This window comes from Nicotiana attenuata, chromosome 1 (assembly GCF_001879085.1).
Source record: "Nicotiana attenuata strain UT chromosome 1, NIATTr2, whole genome shotgun sequence".
Classification (NCBI taxonomy): Eukaryota; Viridiplantae; Streptophyta; class Magnoliopsida; order Solanales; family Solanaceae; genus Nicotiana; species Nicotiana attenuata.
In genome coordinates, this window is record NC_031989.1 from 66295076 (window position 1) to 66312443 (window position 17368).

A 17368-nucleotide genomic window follows, 5' to 3' on the forward strand; every position below is an offset into this window, starting at 1 on the left:
CTAAGCAATATAGATATCTTCTTAGATATCCCACAATAATATATGCATATTTTCTAAATCCGTCTTCAGAATTTTATAATGTCTCCAGAAAGTCTGTCATTGCTTTCATTCAAACGTACAGTGGCAAGGAAAGTTTGGACAACAGGACAAGGCCACCAATCCTCAGTGGCTGCTAAAGAGGCCATCTAACATGAGGATAAGAGTAATATTTACATATATCTGAATACCATGAAAAGCGTAATCAGAAATCATATTGAAGCAACCAAGTCTTCGGTCTCAGTCGTCTGCTGAGAAAGGGTGCCTCCAATCCACCTCTTCAGCATCTCTAAGGCAGCTTTAGGTTGATCCATTGGAACCATGTGTCCAGCATCGTGAACCTATTATACGACAAAAAACAGTTAGCTCAAACACCCATCACTAGAAATTGAACAATAACATCGACGAAGAAAGGCACCTTCAGGAAACTCAGAGGCCCATGGCTTTTCAACAATCCAGCTTCAGAACTGTCAACTTCAAAAGGGACATCGGGGGATGCTACAAACTCTTTCTGACCACTCCATTCCATAGCCTGAACCCATCTTGAGTTACCTGGTAAAGGAGATGCGTTACGACATATGGAATGTTTACGTGAAAAGTTTCCATCATTAAGCTTAAGAGTTAAGTCAAAGCTTACCAAGCCAGTTGCAAATAAGATCATATTCTCCAGCATAGACAAGCAATTTTATTCCATCCTCAAGCAATGTTGGAATGCCAGCCTCAAGATTTCTCATCCAATCAACAAGCATGGCCTGGTACACAGTAGTACTGCATGAGACAAACTCTATATCCTCAACTCCAAGAGCCTGCTTAACAGAGTGCATATTCAGCAATTTCTCCATGTTTGAGAAGTCATAGCAGAGTGCTCCGACGCATTTCTTTCTGATGTCATAATGCTGCAGGTGAAATCAATGGATCAGAAACATGGTTAATCAGTCATTTGTTCCAAACTTTGGAAGGCATGCCAAGGACAACGTCACCTCTTGAGTAATTTAACATATTCAACATGAAATGATATGGGGTAGCAATTTAGAAATAAATTTCTGGGATCATTTCTACTCTTTCTGAGTCTAGTAACACCTATTTCTCTACGACGTACAGAATAAGTCTCACAGGCACTAGAATAAGTAGAAAATGGGAAACACAGACAGAAATGGCTGATAACTTACATTGATGTCAGCCCCAGCACGGGCACGAACAGCAGAGAATATAGAATTGCAAACAAAATACGCAGCCAAGCAAGAGATTTTCCCATCAGTACCTAAAAGGATAATAACAGACATAGAAACTGAGAAGCAAAAAAAAGTACCGAGAATTGATTTGTTGTGGTCAAAGAACATTCATTTACTTCATCAGTCCCCCTCCCCTTTTCTTTTTCACCCAGGGAAAGCTCGAATGAGTCAAATGATATGGAGGAAAGAAAGATAGTAAACAGGTAAAACAATGTACCACAAAGGTTTATTGCAACTTCACAAACTGGAAGTATTTTGTTGATACGATCATGATCAGACTTCGAAATTAATCCCATGTCCAATGCATAGTCAGTATATGCAGCGTATTGTATTTTGGGATCCGTAAGCCCATTCCCAATGGCAAAACCCTGTTCAAATACTTTCAATGAAGTAAAGACACGTGATTAAGGAAATAAAAATTCAATAACTGGGAAAATGAGGTACCTTTAAGTTTATATGTATTCCTTCTTTAGCCTTGTTTCCCTTGTGTACTCTAGCAGCAAAAGCAGGAATATAGTGCCCAGCATAAGATTCTCCGGTTATGTAGAAGTCATTCTTCACAAGCTCAGGATGCTCTTCAAAGAAAGCCTAAACCATTATTAATGATCATACCAATACAAACAAGTCAGGATCGTATTGTCTCTGTTACACATCAGTTTAGAAAAATGCTCACTGCATCACATAGAAGAACGAAACTAAAATAGCCAATGTGTCACAAATGCTCAAGAGAATTCATAATCAAATCAAACCACATTCAGGAATGCCAATGTGTCACAAATGCTCAAGAGAATTCATAATCAAATCACATTCAGGAATGCCAATGTGTCACAAATGCTCAAGAGAATTCATAATCAAACCACATTCAGGAATGCCAATGTATCGCAACTGCAACAATAATGATTTTACTTAACGGAAAGGAATGCCATAAATGAATTTGCATCCTTGAGGATGTTCACAACCAGGACTGAAGTTGCTTCCACCCCTAAGTACATTTTTTATCCATATTAAGGAAAAGTTTATCATCCTTTTTTTCCAGGTGAAATGTTTATTGCCCTTCAGAAGCGGGACAAATTGTCCGGTGCAAGCCTCATGAATGACATACATGCAACTAGCAATTGATAGGTGAAGAAAACATAGGAAATCATCCATATCATTATGTTTAACAATTAACTATCTGTCATCATAAGACAATGATTACAATGGTTGAATTCCAGAGGAGTAAATATATATGGTTCCATGTTGCTTTAGGGGTTTAGTTTCACACAGAACAAACCTGTAGGAAGTCATACAAGTCGTCGCTAACACCTGCTTCACTGTGACGGATATCATGTCTGTCAGAACTGTAACTAAAGCCAGTACCTGTAGGTTGGTCCACATAGATAAGGTTTGATACCTGCAGAAATAACATGTCAATATCATCTCTTCAGGTTTGGAAAATTTATTAACGTATTCTAGTGCCCTTGTAGGAGAAAAAGGAAAATCGATAATAAAAAAGAAACATCTACTTCACAAGGAACATATGTGAAACACAAGGCAAACTTGACACCGTAGGAGTCAGCAATAAAAGACCCAAACCATAAAAACCAAAACTCAAGATCCTATGGAACATAAAGCACTTTCCTCTCTGCAGTCTTGAATTGCCATGCAGGCAACTTTATTTCAGTAATGAGCAAAGAAGTAGAGCATTAAAACAGACAGAAGCATGACATGAAATCAGGGAAGTGCAGTATCAGAGGTCTAATGAAAAAAATATGGCTGACATGTTTCCTATGCAAAGCAATAAGATTTCAGTTAAAACACAAGACCCCTTCTGGAAAAAAAGGTTTTTGCAGTACGATTGATAACAACTACATAAATGCTGAAAGTGTAACTATCTAAAGGCTAAAAAGGACAATTTCTCCCGACAAATGTATCATGTGCAAGAAAGAAATGGTCCCCACGGATTTTCTACACATTGATGAAGTATCAATTTGTGCCTGTGAATCGGTCATTCATTTCAGGTTGATTACTGGTACATCTCGAAGAAGGATAATGGTGAAGCTTGGATTATCAAAGCTTAATCACAAACCATACCGATGATTCTTCGATTTTACGCAGCATTAAACTAGATATAGACATGTTATTAAGTTTTATCTTAATTGTCTTTTCAAATAATCTTTTCAAAATTAAAAATGATAATAACAAACAAGCTTTTCGCTAATTGGCACTTTGCAAATAAATTAGCAGTCTGCAAAAACTACTTATCATGAAAACGACTGGATAAAGGACATGCATAAGATGTTGTCAATGCAAAATCTAATAATCTATATGTCCATGCCCCATTATATTCTTAACTTTCATGTGCCATCGAGTAAAAGCAAGAGAAAGTCTTCTTCTATCGAGCTGAATCATCTACTGAAGAGCAAAGAAGGTAAATTGCTACCATTGCTTAAGTAAAACCATGTTCACATAACACAATAAACTGCTGTTAAATAGCGGAAACCATTAAGACTATAAGGTGATGTTAAAGTTAGTCGATTACCTTGTCCCACCCATACTCATTCCGCACAAGTGACAAATTATTTGCAATTGAGAAAGGTCCATTTTCATAGAAAAGGGCCAACTCACTGCTACAACCAGGTCCTCCACTCAACCAGATAACAACAGGATCGTCCTTACTACCTCGTGATTCAAAGAAGAAATAGAACAACCTACAAAATGAAAGATAACACAGTTCAAGCTAAATAAGATCCAACCAACAAATAAGAAGAAGCTAGTTGATACATCAGACAGGAAGACAAAGATATAAAGCCTAAATACTTCGGAGACGTATATTTTGGTAAATGCTCACGAAAGAAAAATATTTAAATGAAACAATGTTGCAGCATTCCTTTCAATATTTCAACTGATTTGGCAACTTCTTAAGCGCATTGATTGACTTAAACAGATAAGTGGTCAAACTGTAAAAATCTGATGGTTCCCCAAAAAAGCTACGTGTAATGACAGTTGAAGGTAAATAAGTGAAGCAGACTAATATTTCTCCATTAATCAACCAGTCAAACACTTCCAAATTAATAGGGGTTGACTAAATGAATACTCTATAAAAATTCTGCTATATTTAAATCCATTTTATCGCACAGGGGAGGTTTACCAGTGCGCACAAAGTGCTCACCATAGAGTGCTCACCCGAAGGGCAGAGGCTGTGGCAGAGACTGTAGCGGCTGCTGGTTTCCCCTCTTACCAAAAAAAAAAAATCCATTTTATCGCAATATCAAATAAACATCCTTTGAATTCATTTTCACACGAGTTACAACTGTTGTATTCGAATTTCCGAAGTGAAAAGTGAACTTGTATGAGGATAGAGGAGCATGCGGGGGTCCACTGCATGATAGAAGACTACCGAGAGCTTGCTGACATTCTATAGACAACAAAAACCTATTACACCACAATGCATTGCTGGACCTGACAGTAGTTTAACATAAGAGAAAAGAAAAAAACTGAAACTATAATTTGGTTGGATACCTATGATAATGCATATTGGAACAAGAATCACAAAAACCAGGAAGTGTATGAAGCAACAAATATGGTACTGGTCTGTTCCAATTTGATGAACTTTCTATTTTAGGACGTCCCAGAACATTTGACTCCATTTTGCTCGCAATTTTCAAGATACTCTAATTTCTTTCTTTGAAAAGAATATAGACTTTGGACCTAACTCAACCTCAAAAGCTAGCTCATGAGGTGATGATTGTTTATTCACTATATAAGGAGACAACAGTCCACTCTCTCCACCAATTTGGGATACACTTTAACACTGCCACATGCTGAGGCAGTGGACGCCTGGAGTGTGGATAGCATAACATGCGAGCCCAACTTGGAGAAAACAAAGTCGACCTTACCCTACCACAACCTCAAAAACTAGCGTGAGGAACTGAGGATTGCTTGATACCATAGGAGACAACACTTCATTCCCTCAACCAATGTGCGACACTTTAACATTATCTGATAATCTTTTCTATCAAATTACCTTTTGTACATTTATGGAAATATGTTCTTAGAATACTTGTTACTCTAATAATTAAATCAAATCAACATCTTAAATTCCGTGCTCAATTAAACACTTCCATAAAAATCGAGATAGAGTTTGAAAAAAAAATTAATCTAGGGTTTGAAAAGGTACCTAGCAGCATGAGAATGCTTAATCTTATAATAACCGGCATGATGCCCCAAATCTTCAAAGGATATTATACTAGAATTCGCCAAATTAGGGAATGAGAATCGCTTCTCGACGATTCTAGAAGCAGCGGTGGGAAATGGATCCCGATCGACGATATTATCGGATTCTTTTGGGAACAAATTGAGCTCGTGTATCAACTTCTCAGCTTGCTTCGATGCTAACTTCGAAGATATTGAAACCTTCGCGAATGAAGAAGAAGGAGAAAAAACAAGGAGAAGAAAAAGAGAGAGAAAAAGCGAAAGTGAAAGCTTCATTTGCGCCATGATTGGGGGTTGAAGCAAAAGTTTGAGGAGAAATAAATATCCCAAATGTTTTTGCGTGCGAGAGAAGAGAGAGAGAGAGAGAGAGAGAGAGAGAGACGAAGAAGAGTGCGGTTTCCAAGAAACTGCTGAATCTTTTCCAATGTTTGGAAATTAGGAAAAGCAAAATAAAAAGAAAAAGTAATGAACAAAAGTAAAACGCAACAACTCCAATTTATTTGCTGCAACTCTTCCACTATAACGTAAAATGGGAATGTTGGAAGATTTATTTTATAAAACTTATAAATGTTCATTTTGGTATATGCTCGTTTCTAAAAAATCCTTGGTATTTATTTTCAAACCGTTGAATTATTTTTTGAAAAAATCGGAAACTTTTCTTAAATAATGTTGGTTGAAATAGTTTTTCCAGAAAAGAAAAAAAAAATTGCTCATTTCGAGACAAGCAAAAAGTGTTTGAAATACATAAGGTGACACGCGTCAATTTAACTTGTCTTCGAAGTTAAATTGGAGATCAACTTAATATTTTTAAAATTAAAATATAGATTTTCGAAATTATAGAAAAAATATTATAAATTGCATATAAAAAAATTACTTTAAGAAGAATTTGTTGGCTCCTCTTTTCATAATCAGCCATAAGAGGCGGGGCTAAGATTTTAAATTTATAGATTCAAGAGTTTAATCGTCTTAAGTTATTGAATTCTAAATTAATAATTTATACATATTCGATAAAAAATTTAAGATAAATAGAAAGTTCGAACCAAAGCTATCAAATTTGACCGAATCCGCGCTCGGCTATGTAGCTCCGCCCCAGTCATCAATAAACAAAATTATCTGAGACTTTTAGAGTTTCATTAAGTGAAATATTCCAGTGGTTACCATATCTACTACTCTCTCCATTCCAAGTTACTTGATATTTTTCGTTTCTCGAAATTAAAATTATATAAATTTTGATTAGTATTTTATAAAAAGAATCACCGTATCATAGTGATAGGGTCACGCTTTGGGCGTGCGAGAACGTAACTGAAACTGCTTCAGTTAAGAGTTTGCTATTCTTGGAGGATACCAATAATGACTTGTTTGGAATTTGGCCTAATGATATTTTTATTTGGGAACTTTTAATTGTTTAACTATTACTTTGAATTTTGATCAACATACGTACATAGAAGTTAACTAAGGCTCGAGGTGTTACAATACATATATTAAACCACAGGCCTTATATAAATATACACACAGAAAACTATATGCCAAAATAATAATAATACTAATATTAAATATATATAGGTTTAGAAAGAATGAAATAACTAAACATGAGCACCTTTAATTAGTGGTAACGGAGCACTCTTGGTGGAAGTAGGATTGTCACCAAGGGGATTCAAAAACATAAAAAAAGTAAACACGCAGACAATCTAAAGGGTATTCACCATTTAATATGTGCACATCCAAAAAAAATTAACCGTATATACACAATAAAATTTTCGAGCGAACGAAGTTTGCCTGAAGCCCCTTTCATTCACATGGCTCCGCCCTGTATTGGTCAAAATCTGACCGTTGTGGTCGACCCAACTGGGATCCCGCCCAAGCGGCGGGACAATGAAAGACGCCATGATTTGCTCCAAACCATATACCCACAGTGCCCGCTAAGTCGGAGAACAATACTCAGGGAACGACGAAAACGGACGTGGTATGCAGAAGCATTGACCCCAAGAACATAGCAAGGACTCCATGACTATATATAGGAAGGGAACCTTCCTAGAAAGGGGGGGGGGGGGGACTTTTTTCTCTTTTTCCTCTCCTCTGTAATCTTCTTAGTAGAAAGAAGATAAAACGATTTTCCAGACATTATGTAAACGGATTATCTCCATCGATTGATGGGAGAAGAAATGAAAAACATCAATAAGATTGATCGCCCCTATTTCATCTCATTCATTATTTTCTAATTTGGTTATGGATCTAGAGTTTATTATGCTTGACTAAGATTTACCTCTTCATCTTCATTAATTGATTTAATCAAAAAGGTTTCAATATCTTTTGGTCAAACAATTTGGCGCCATCTGTAGGAATTTCTCAGTCAAAGTTCCTATTCTCCTTCAGATCGAAACCCATAATCATCCACCGAAGAAAGTGGTAAGTAAACCTCACGCGCTAATCCAAAGCATGATGTTGCATAGAAGCAGAAGTTACAACCAATGTCCACGCAAAGCTTGCAAAAGAAGACGGCGCCGGTTGCGCAAATCCCGCAAGAGGATGGGCGCATCTTAAGGGGTGACCCACGCACCGAATGATCCACGAATGAGCTAAGACAAACCCAACCCACGCAGAACCAGGGCATGTTTAAAAGAAAGGGAGAGGAAGAATAGAAGGGCAAACGCGGCTGCCGAACCCACAAACCACCATCTCATCAACCACTTAAACGTCAGGGAGAGCGAACAGCACTATGAGGCTACCCTCGTCCATCGACCCATTGGACCGAGGTAAGGAAAATCTCATCTTGGTTCACCTTCTGTTGTTCACTTAAACAGGAACACAAGCGCCGCATGGGCGAGCAAGCAGAGGAGCATCCCAACTAGAGAGTAGAACTATTACAAAATATCCTGAATATCGCCCATCTCAAACACGTCAACCTCTGGAAAATGACGTCCTCTACTATCGCACTCCCTTTCCCTCACCCGGGTTTTGTCCCAATCGGGTTCTCTCGGGGAGGTCTTGAACGAGGCAGCAAGGGGGCATCACCAAAGCTCAAAGGACAGTCTATCGCCCCGCCCGCTGGCGAGCTCTCCAGGCCGAATAACAAGGGGGGTTTAACAGGGAGACCCCAATACACGCATAAAGCAAGCATTGGCAGGATAGCAACGCTCGGTACTCCCCGTCGTTACACTCCCCAACGCACACAAATTATGAAAACTGGAACTCACCCAGGAAACACACGAGTTGAGCAAAAAAAGGGACTTCCCCAGAAGACACCCAAAACTCTCCAGAAGACTGGACTAACGACGGGTTAACATTTCGACAAGTTCGAAATAACACCCTTAAGGCCAAGGGCCATCGCCAAAAAGAAGAGTTCGACTTCGACCGAACAAGGACGGGTTAACATTTTGACAAGTTCGAAATAACACCCTTAAGGCCAAGCGCCATCGCCAAAAAGAAGAGTTTGACTTCGATCGAACAACGACGGGTTAACATTTCGACATGTTCGAAATAACACCCTTAAGGCCAAGGGCCATCACCAAAAAGAAGAGTTCGACCTCGATCGAACAACGCCGGTTTAACATTTCGACATGTTCGAAAAAACACCCTTAAGGCCAAGGGCCATCGCCAAAAAGAAGAGTTTGACCTCGATCGAACAACGACGGGTTACATTTTGACAAGTTCGAAATAACACCCTTAAGGCTAAGGGCCATCGCCAAAAAGAAGAGTTCGACTTCGATCGAACAACGACGGGTTAATATTTCGACGAGTTCGAAATAACACCCTTAAGGCCAAGGGACATCGCCAAAAAGAAGAGTTCGGCTTCAATCGTATAACGACGGGTTAACAATTCGACTTCGATCGATAACGACGGGTTAACTCTTATATATGTCCCGCTATGCCTCGGCATGAACCCAGAGCTCATGCAAATTACGGGTAACGCCGGTGGGGCAAGGCTCGACTTGAGCCAATAGTTTCTCCTTTTCAGCTACAAGAGCAGCGACCCGATCCCCCAAGGTCGACGCTTCCTGGTCGATCTCACCAATACGCTCCTCGAGTCTCGCTTCCCTTAGCGTGGATGTCGCCCTTTTTGATTCCTGCTTGGATTGGAGGACGCGGATAGTGTTCTCTAGAGCCGCTGCCCTGGCCAAAGCCTCCGACCATGCGCTCTCGATATTCTCCAGTCCGGCGACCTTTCTCTCCAGTTCGGCCAATTTTCCCATCCATTTCGTGCTCATCGCCTCGACCCTGATGGCATTCTGATCCAACTCAGTCTGCATCAATCGCAACCTTGCTTGAAGATGCTCACACTCTACGGCAGCTCCCTTGCCCACCTCAAGTTCTTCGTCCTTTACACGAAGTTGCTCCTCAAGCTTGCTATTCCTGCGAATAGCCTGCATTAGCTCCTGATCCCTCTTCTCCAGTTCCTCACCAAGGGATCGATCACCTGCATCCGCCCTCAGCCGCTCATGCATATCACGGCACTTGTTGCGGTAGCGCCGATATTTCTCCAACATCGTCAGAAAAATCTTGGCCTGAGTGTCGGCCTTATGAGCACTCTCAATCTCCACCATGTACGTCTGAAAAACAAAATTTTTTAAGGCCAAGGTCGACAAGGATGAAAAGAGCACAATAGGGAAGAGAAAACTTACCCTCAGGCCCATAACGGCCACCTCGTGCATCAAATCGATGTCACGGACGTCCCGGAGAGCTTCACTCTCGGCGGCAGAACACAAGAGGTCAAACTGCGGGACCAGGTCTTCCGTATCCCCCAGGAGGTTAATATCCAACGGGATTTCAAGTATACGGGACGGGCCTCCCGCATGTACCACCGTACGGGTAAGGCCCTCTTCGAACATCCTGACGTCATCAAGATCAAGATCAGACTTAGATTCGCAGTCATCAACCATGACGCTTTTTCCCTCTCTGTGGCTGAAGAAGAAGCACGACCCGGCATCAAAGATGAAGGCCCGTCCAAAGCAATAATAACGGCCTCAGGATTTTGACCCCCCGTCGCGGCAGGTTGTTGGCCAATCATAGCGGTCGGGATCTCCGTCGATGGGGCGGACGCAATGGCTGGCTCTGTCTCTGCAGGCGAAATAGCATCAACGCCCGCCTCGTACCCCGTCAATGGGAGATCACCCTCTTAATGTACCATGGCCGAAGGAGCCGTTTCAGACTCCACTCGCCGCCTCTTTGATGCCCCCCCCCCCCCTCTTTGGCACGGGAAGATTCCCCCATTGGGTAGGTGGCAGGGGTCGAAATCTCTGTTCGAGGGGCAGCCTCCGTGCGCACAGCCACGGCCGTAGACTCAACCGAAGCGGTCCTCGACGAAGGTCGAGAAGTAGACCCTGAGGCAGGGCGAGCGGACGATATAGGCTGATGAAATGCTAGTGGAGGAGCCCTCGCCCTCCGCACTCTCCCTGACATCGATGAAAGTTGTATGAGCAACAAAATCAGCTAGTAAAAAGAAAAACAAAACTGACATTACTTACTGGTAAGAGGCTTGCGTCCATATTTCTCATAGAAGGATGACCATGCGCGAACCCCCGCCGTACGAGGAAGGATGGCGTTCACCCACTCGCGGATATCGTCAGCAGGAGCGAGGGGTAGTCTCGCGGCTGCAGAAACAAAAACAATGTAAGTATCGCCCGAAGAAAATCGGTCGACCATCATTACGACTAAAGGTATAGAAACTTACGTGCGAAGTTCCACTTCTCGGGGAACCCTGCAGGATCCGCCACAAGGTGCTCGGTCCACACATAGAAATAGTTCTCATAGAAATGACGATTGGCTCTGTCGTCCATCTTCACTACCAAACTCTTCGTCCCTCGGTGGCGCATATGAATCATCGTACCACGAATGAGTTGAGGNGCGGATAGTGTTCTCTAGAGCCGCCGCCCTCGCCAAAGCCGCCGACCAGGCGCTCTCGATATTCTCCAGTCCGGCGATCTTTCTCTCCAGCTCGGCCAATGTTCCCATCCATTCTGCGCTCATCGCCTCAACCCTGATGGCATTCTGATCCAACTCAGTCTGCATCGATCGTAACTTCGCTTGAAGATGCTCACACTTTGCGGCAACTCCCTTGCCCACCTCGAGTTCTTCGTCCTTTACACGAAGTTGCTCCTCAATCTCGCTACTCCTGCGAATAGCCTGCATCAGCTCCTGATCCCTCTTCTCAGTTCCTCACCAAGGGATCGATCACCTACATTCGCCCTCAGCCGCTCGTGCATCTCACGGCACTTGTTGCGGTAGCGCCGATATTTCTCCAACATCGTCAGGAAACTCTTGGCCCGAGTGTCGGCCCTACAAGCACTCTCAATCTCCACCATGTACGTCTTGAAGACAAAAAAAATGATTTAAGGCCAAGGTCGACAAAGATGAAAAGAACACAATAGGAAGAGAAAACTTACCCTCAGGCCCATAGCGGCCACCTCGTGCATCAAATCGATGTCACGGACGTCCCGAAGAGCTTCACTCTTGGCGTCAGAACACAAGAGGTCAAACTGCGGGACCAGGTCTTCCGTATCCCCCAGGAGGTTAATATCCGACGGATTTCAAGTATACGAGATGGGCCACCCGCATGTACCACTGAAAGGTAAGGCCCTCTTCGAACATCCTGATGTCATCAGGATCAAGATCAAACTCAGATTCGTAATCATCAACCGTGACACTTTTTCCCCTCTCTGTGGCCGAAGAAGAAGCACGACCCGACATTGAAGATGAAGGCCCATCTAAAGCAATAACAACGGCCTCAGGATTCTGACCCCTCCCCCCCCCCCTCGCGGTAGGTTGTTGGACAATCATAGCGGCGGGGATCTCCGTCGATGGGGAGGACGCAACGGATGGCTCTGTCTCTGCAGGCGGAACAGCATCAACGCCTGCCTCGGACCCCGTCAAGGGGAGATCACCCTCTGAACATACCATGGCCGAAGGAGCCGTTTCGGGCTCCACTGCCGCCTCTTTGATGGACCATCCCTGTCTTCGGCACGGGAAGATTCCCCCGTTAGGTAGGTGCAGGGGTCAAAATCTGCGTTCAAAGGGCAGCCTCCGTGCGCACAGCCACGGCCGTAGACTCAACTGAAGCGGCCCTCGACGAAGGTCGAGAAGTAGACCCTGAGGCAGGGCGAGCAGACGATATAGGCTGACGAAATGCTAGAGGGGGAGCCCTCGCCCTCCGCACTCTCCCTGACATCGATGAAATCCGTATGAGCAACAAAATCAACTAGTAGAACGAAAAACAAAACTGATTTTACTTACTGGTAAGAGGCTTGCGTCCATATTTCTCATAGAAGGACGACCATGCGCGAACCCCCGCCGTATGAGGAAGGATGGCATTCACCCACTCGCGGATATCGTCAACAGGAGCGGGGGGTAGTCTCGTGGCTGCAAAAACAAAAACAATGTAAGTACCGCCCAATGAAAATCGGTCGACCATCACTACGACTAAAGGCATAGAAACTTACGTGCGAAGTTCCACTTCTCAGGGAACCCTTCAGGATCCGCCACAAGGTCCTCGGTCCGCACATAGAAATAGTTCTCATAGAAACGATAGTTGGCTCTGTCGTCCATCTTCACCACCAAACTCTTCGTGCCTCGGCGGCGCATATGAATCATCGTACCATGAATGAGTTGAGGAGCAAAGAGATTGAGCATGTGTCTCAACGTGACCTCCCGACCGGCAAGCTCCGCAAACTCGAGCAACATAAGGAGCAGTTTATACAAGTACGGCGAAAGCTTAGCCGGACACACCTCGTAGAAACAGCAAAATCTACCACCAAGGGAGGGAGAGGAAGAGTATACCCGACAATAAAGGGATAAGCATAGAACGCACAATATCCTGAGCGGTCAAAATGTATAATGTCATCTCCCACTACCGACAGCATTTCGACGTGGTGAGGGATCCCCCATCTGGCCTTCAACTCTGCAATCCCCTCCTCGGTCATAATAGAGGAAGCAGGTTCCGGCTCCTCCCTGGCAGGATTGTGGAAATCGTTCCATGGTTTCCCAGGGCGAGGCAAGATCTCAGCCGCCGACGGAACCCCCTTATCTTCTACCACTTCTACCCCTCTAGGGGCAGGAACATCACTTTCCGGCGCCGGAGTTGCGGCATAATTGTTAGCACGGGAAGAATTACCAGCCATTTGCATCAATTTGATAAAACAAAGGGATGGAAGAAAAAAGAAGAGACTAAGACGAAAGTTCCTGGCTAACCGAAAAAAATTAAAAACCCGAAGTGTCAGGAGAAAAGAAGATTCACAGAGTTCTTTCAAGTAAGGGCAAACAAGTGTGTCAATCGAATGGTGCTTTCCTTCTATTTATAGGAGACATAAATTCCCCAAGAGTCGCCAATCGAAGATGATAGGGCGTGAAACGGTTCAATAACGTGTGTCATAACGACAGCAACCACGAACGACGTTTTAATCGATGCTTCGAGTTCGAAACAGTTGCGACGGTCTCCGTTACATTCTTGAATCTAAAAATCATACCCAAAGGGTAGATGGTCAGATTTCTCTTAGATGTGTAAAAATCATAATCCGTCTGCCAGGCCCGACAAGAGACGACCCCGGTAGACGGAGGGACTAACTGTATTGGTCAAAATCAGACTGTTGTGGTCGACCCAACTGGGATCCCGCCCAAGCGGTGGGACGGTGAAAGACGTCATGATTTGCTCCAAACCATATACCTACAGTGCCTGCTAAGTCGAAGAACAATACTCAGGGAACGACGAAAACGGACGTGGTATGAAAAAGCATTGACCCAAGAACATAACAAATACTCCATGACTATATATAGGGAGGGAACCTTCCAAGAAAGGGGGGGGGGGGGGCTTTTTTCTCTTTTTCCTCTCCTCTGTAATCTTCTTAGCAGAGATAAAATGATTTTTCAGACATTATGTAAACGGATTATCTCCATCGATTGATGGGAGAAGAAATGAAAAACATCAATAAGATTGATCGCCCCTATTTCATCTCATTCATCATTTTCTGAATTTGATTATAGATCTGGAGTTTATTATGCTTGACTAAAATTTACCTCTTCATCTTCATTAATTGATTTAATCAAAAAGGTTTCAATATTTTTTGGTCAAACACGCCCTGCTCTTAGTAGTGTCATCCGGCCATCTCGACCAAAGACAAGAGCGTACATCCAATTTTCTTAGTAGTCTTCAATTAATTAGTCGATTAATACTTTGGAACTTACCACCAAATTAACAAATGGACCAATTGACAATTATTCTTAGTTCCCTATAAATGTGCAAGCAATGAATACCATAATCACAGAATTACTTTATTTGAGCAATTTCATATGGCTAAATCTCAAATTTTCTCCCTTCTGCTTTTCTGTTTTCTCCTCCTTGCATCAAAAGGTGTATGAGAATCATCCTCTTACCCCTTATTGTCCTCATCATATTTGTTACTGTTATTCTTTTTGTACAATTATTCGGTACAGGAAATTTACTAGCTCGATTAATTTGAATTCACGTTGTGTAAGACCCATCAAAGGGGAAAGAGTATTTTTTCCACTTTCAGGGCATCAATTCGAGACCTCTTATTAAAGATGCAGGGAATCTATTCATCCCACCGCAATCTTTGGTGGTATTATTGTTGCTTTATATTATTGTAGATGGGGTAGAATGTGAAGTTATTTAGATTCTAATTGAGGGTGTTAACTGTTAAGCGTAATTATTCGTTCACTTACGAGAAAATTCCATCTGCTAGCAAGATGAGAAAAATAATCTTTGATTATTGTCTAGAAAGTAAGTATACCAAAACAATGATTTTTTAGGTTGATACCTAAGCATAAAAAACATATATGAGTTCCAACCCTGCTCAGCACACTAGACACATAAGTAGAAATTCATGATTTTAACTTGAAGGGTTCAATATTTATAATTTAACCATTGAGCTTATTGCACTTTTAAAATTAAAAGATTAAAAATATGATATTTATTGAAATTTTAGTAATTTTTACACATATATTTAGTATCAAAGTTATTGGATTCAGTTAAACTCATAGCTGGATAGCTACACAAGACATCTCAATTGATATACATAAAATGATTAGGGTTCATCGCGATACGCTAGCTTCTTGATTAAATATGTGAATCTTGATTTTGTGCAGAGATAACAAGTGTGGAAGCTCAAGACTGCAAAAGGTACAGTGGTACATTTGGAGGGGCTTGTTTTTTGGTCAGGTTTGGTGAGTGTCAAGACAAATGCACCAAATTAGAGGGAGCTCTTCGCGGAGAATGTGAAGCGTACAAGTGCTATTGCTACTTCTGCTGAATGAGTGATTATATTACTCGTTTGGCCAAAAAAAATAAAGATAGTATTTCAACCTTTGTTGAGGAATAAGTGAAAATATTAAAGTTGTGGAATGACAGTACATAAGTTTATGGACAACTTGTTTTTTATGTCTTTCTTTATGCATATTAACCACATCGTAATACTTTTTTTTTTACAATCTATCTGGTATTGAAAATATAACAGCCTAGCTCACTAGTGATATGTTCGCTTTGGCTTATGCTCGCACAACTTTAAAAGTCACTATAGTCTAAGGCTTGTCTACTTATATATTCAGCATCTCCCCCGTGTTTTGTCGATGTGGGATTCGCCTAGGATGTCACATACACCCCCCTTAGGGACTCAGCGACGCTAAGGTTTGCCCTGCCACCGTTCAAGGTTGCCAGCGACACTGAGGTTTGCCCCACCACCGTTCAAGGTTGCACGCAGAGTAGCTCGCTGAGGTTTGCCCCTCCACCATTCAAGGTTGCAGCGGAGTAGCTCTGATACCATATGTGACAGTTCAGTCCTCAAGTGATACTGTCTGCTTTGAGCCTGGCCCGCACAGCTTTAAAATGTGTCACTATAGTCTAAAGTTTGTCTGCTTATATACCTAGCATCTCCCATGTGTTTTGCCAACGTGAGATTCACATAGGATGTCATATGAAACCTACTAACTAGAGGTAAGATCAATTTAAGGGGGAAGCGTACCTTAGTAGGAATTTCTCTATTGCTAGAGTCGAACCCAGAGACCTCTCACCACATCGTTTGGTCGTACACCATAATACTCAAACGCTTAACAGATGCAAAAGAAGGACCAAAAAGTAAATAAGTTAATTGTATTGTATTAGAGTCGAGAATTATTGGTTATGACATTTGACTATTGAGTAAAGGTATAAATGAAATAACTCAACTATTATTCTCTCTTGAACTAAATTAATTGTTCTTAGGAAAAAAATACTATCTGTTAGGACAATTGTTGTAACTCTTTTCTTAATTAACTAGAAAATATATACCCGTTGAATTCCTGAAATAACTGTAAAACAAAAGTTAAAATAGGAAATATGCCTAGTGAAAATGCAGTATATATGTGCAGTCCTATTAGAAGAGTTTGCCATTGAGTGATAATTTTTCTCAATATTTACACCAAACTGATAAATGTATTGAGTCCCACGCACCTGCTGGAGTTCAACGTCTAATGACTAATCTCTCCAATACTATCAAAACACATTTGCACAAGATTCGAACAAAATACCTAGATGAACAACTCGTTAAAATGACACAAGGTAGCCACTCTAAGAATTAGCCACTGCGTCCTAAATTTCAGTTTTTCAGTTCAAATATTTTTGGAACAAAAATGTCATGAATTGTCCCGAAGTAAATATTTTTAGTTTAAAATTCCAGGACAAAATAAGTACGGACTAATCTCTAAATAGCATCCCCAAAAATGGCTATTTTTTGCAAAGTTATCTAGTCAAAAGCCTTTATCGTTTCACATATCAACTTAAAAAGTATACCATCTAAAATAAAATCCAGAAACCTATCCAATTGGACTAGCATTAACCAAAAGGCCCTCAATCCTAATCATTTTAATGAATATCCAAGAAGCAAACTTGTGAATTGTGATGTGTTAATATCTATAGAAGTAACTAT

The 17368-nt window shown here is 41.6% G+C and overlaps 1 protein-coding gene across 1 annotated transcript; it reads right to left on the bottom strand.

Annotated features, from left to right (window-relative positions):
* Window positions 1-5880, bottom strand: LOC109228022 (serine carboxypeptidase-like). The gene is made up of 9 exons (XM_019393208.1): window positions 5428-5880; window positions 3790-3958; window positions 2542-2661; window positions 1713-1856; window positions 1486-1636; window positions 1206-1297; window positions 674-932; window positions 455-588; window positions 1-377 (listed from the first exon to the last, which is right to left on the bottom strand). Exons 1-9 carry the CDS (start codon window positions 5745-5747, stop codon window positions 249-251), a joined length of 1518 nt encoding a protein of 505 aa, XP_019248753.1. The 5' UTR covers window positions 5748-5880; the 3' UTR covers window positions 1-248.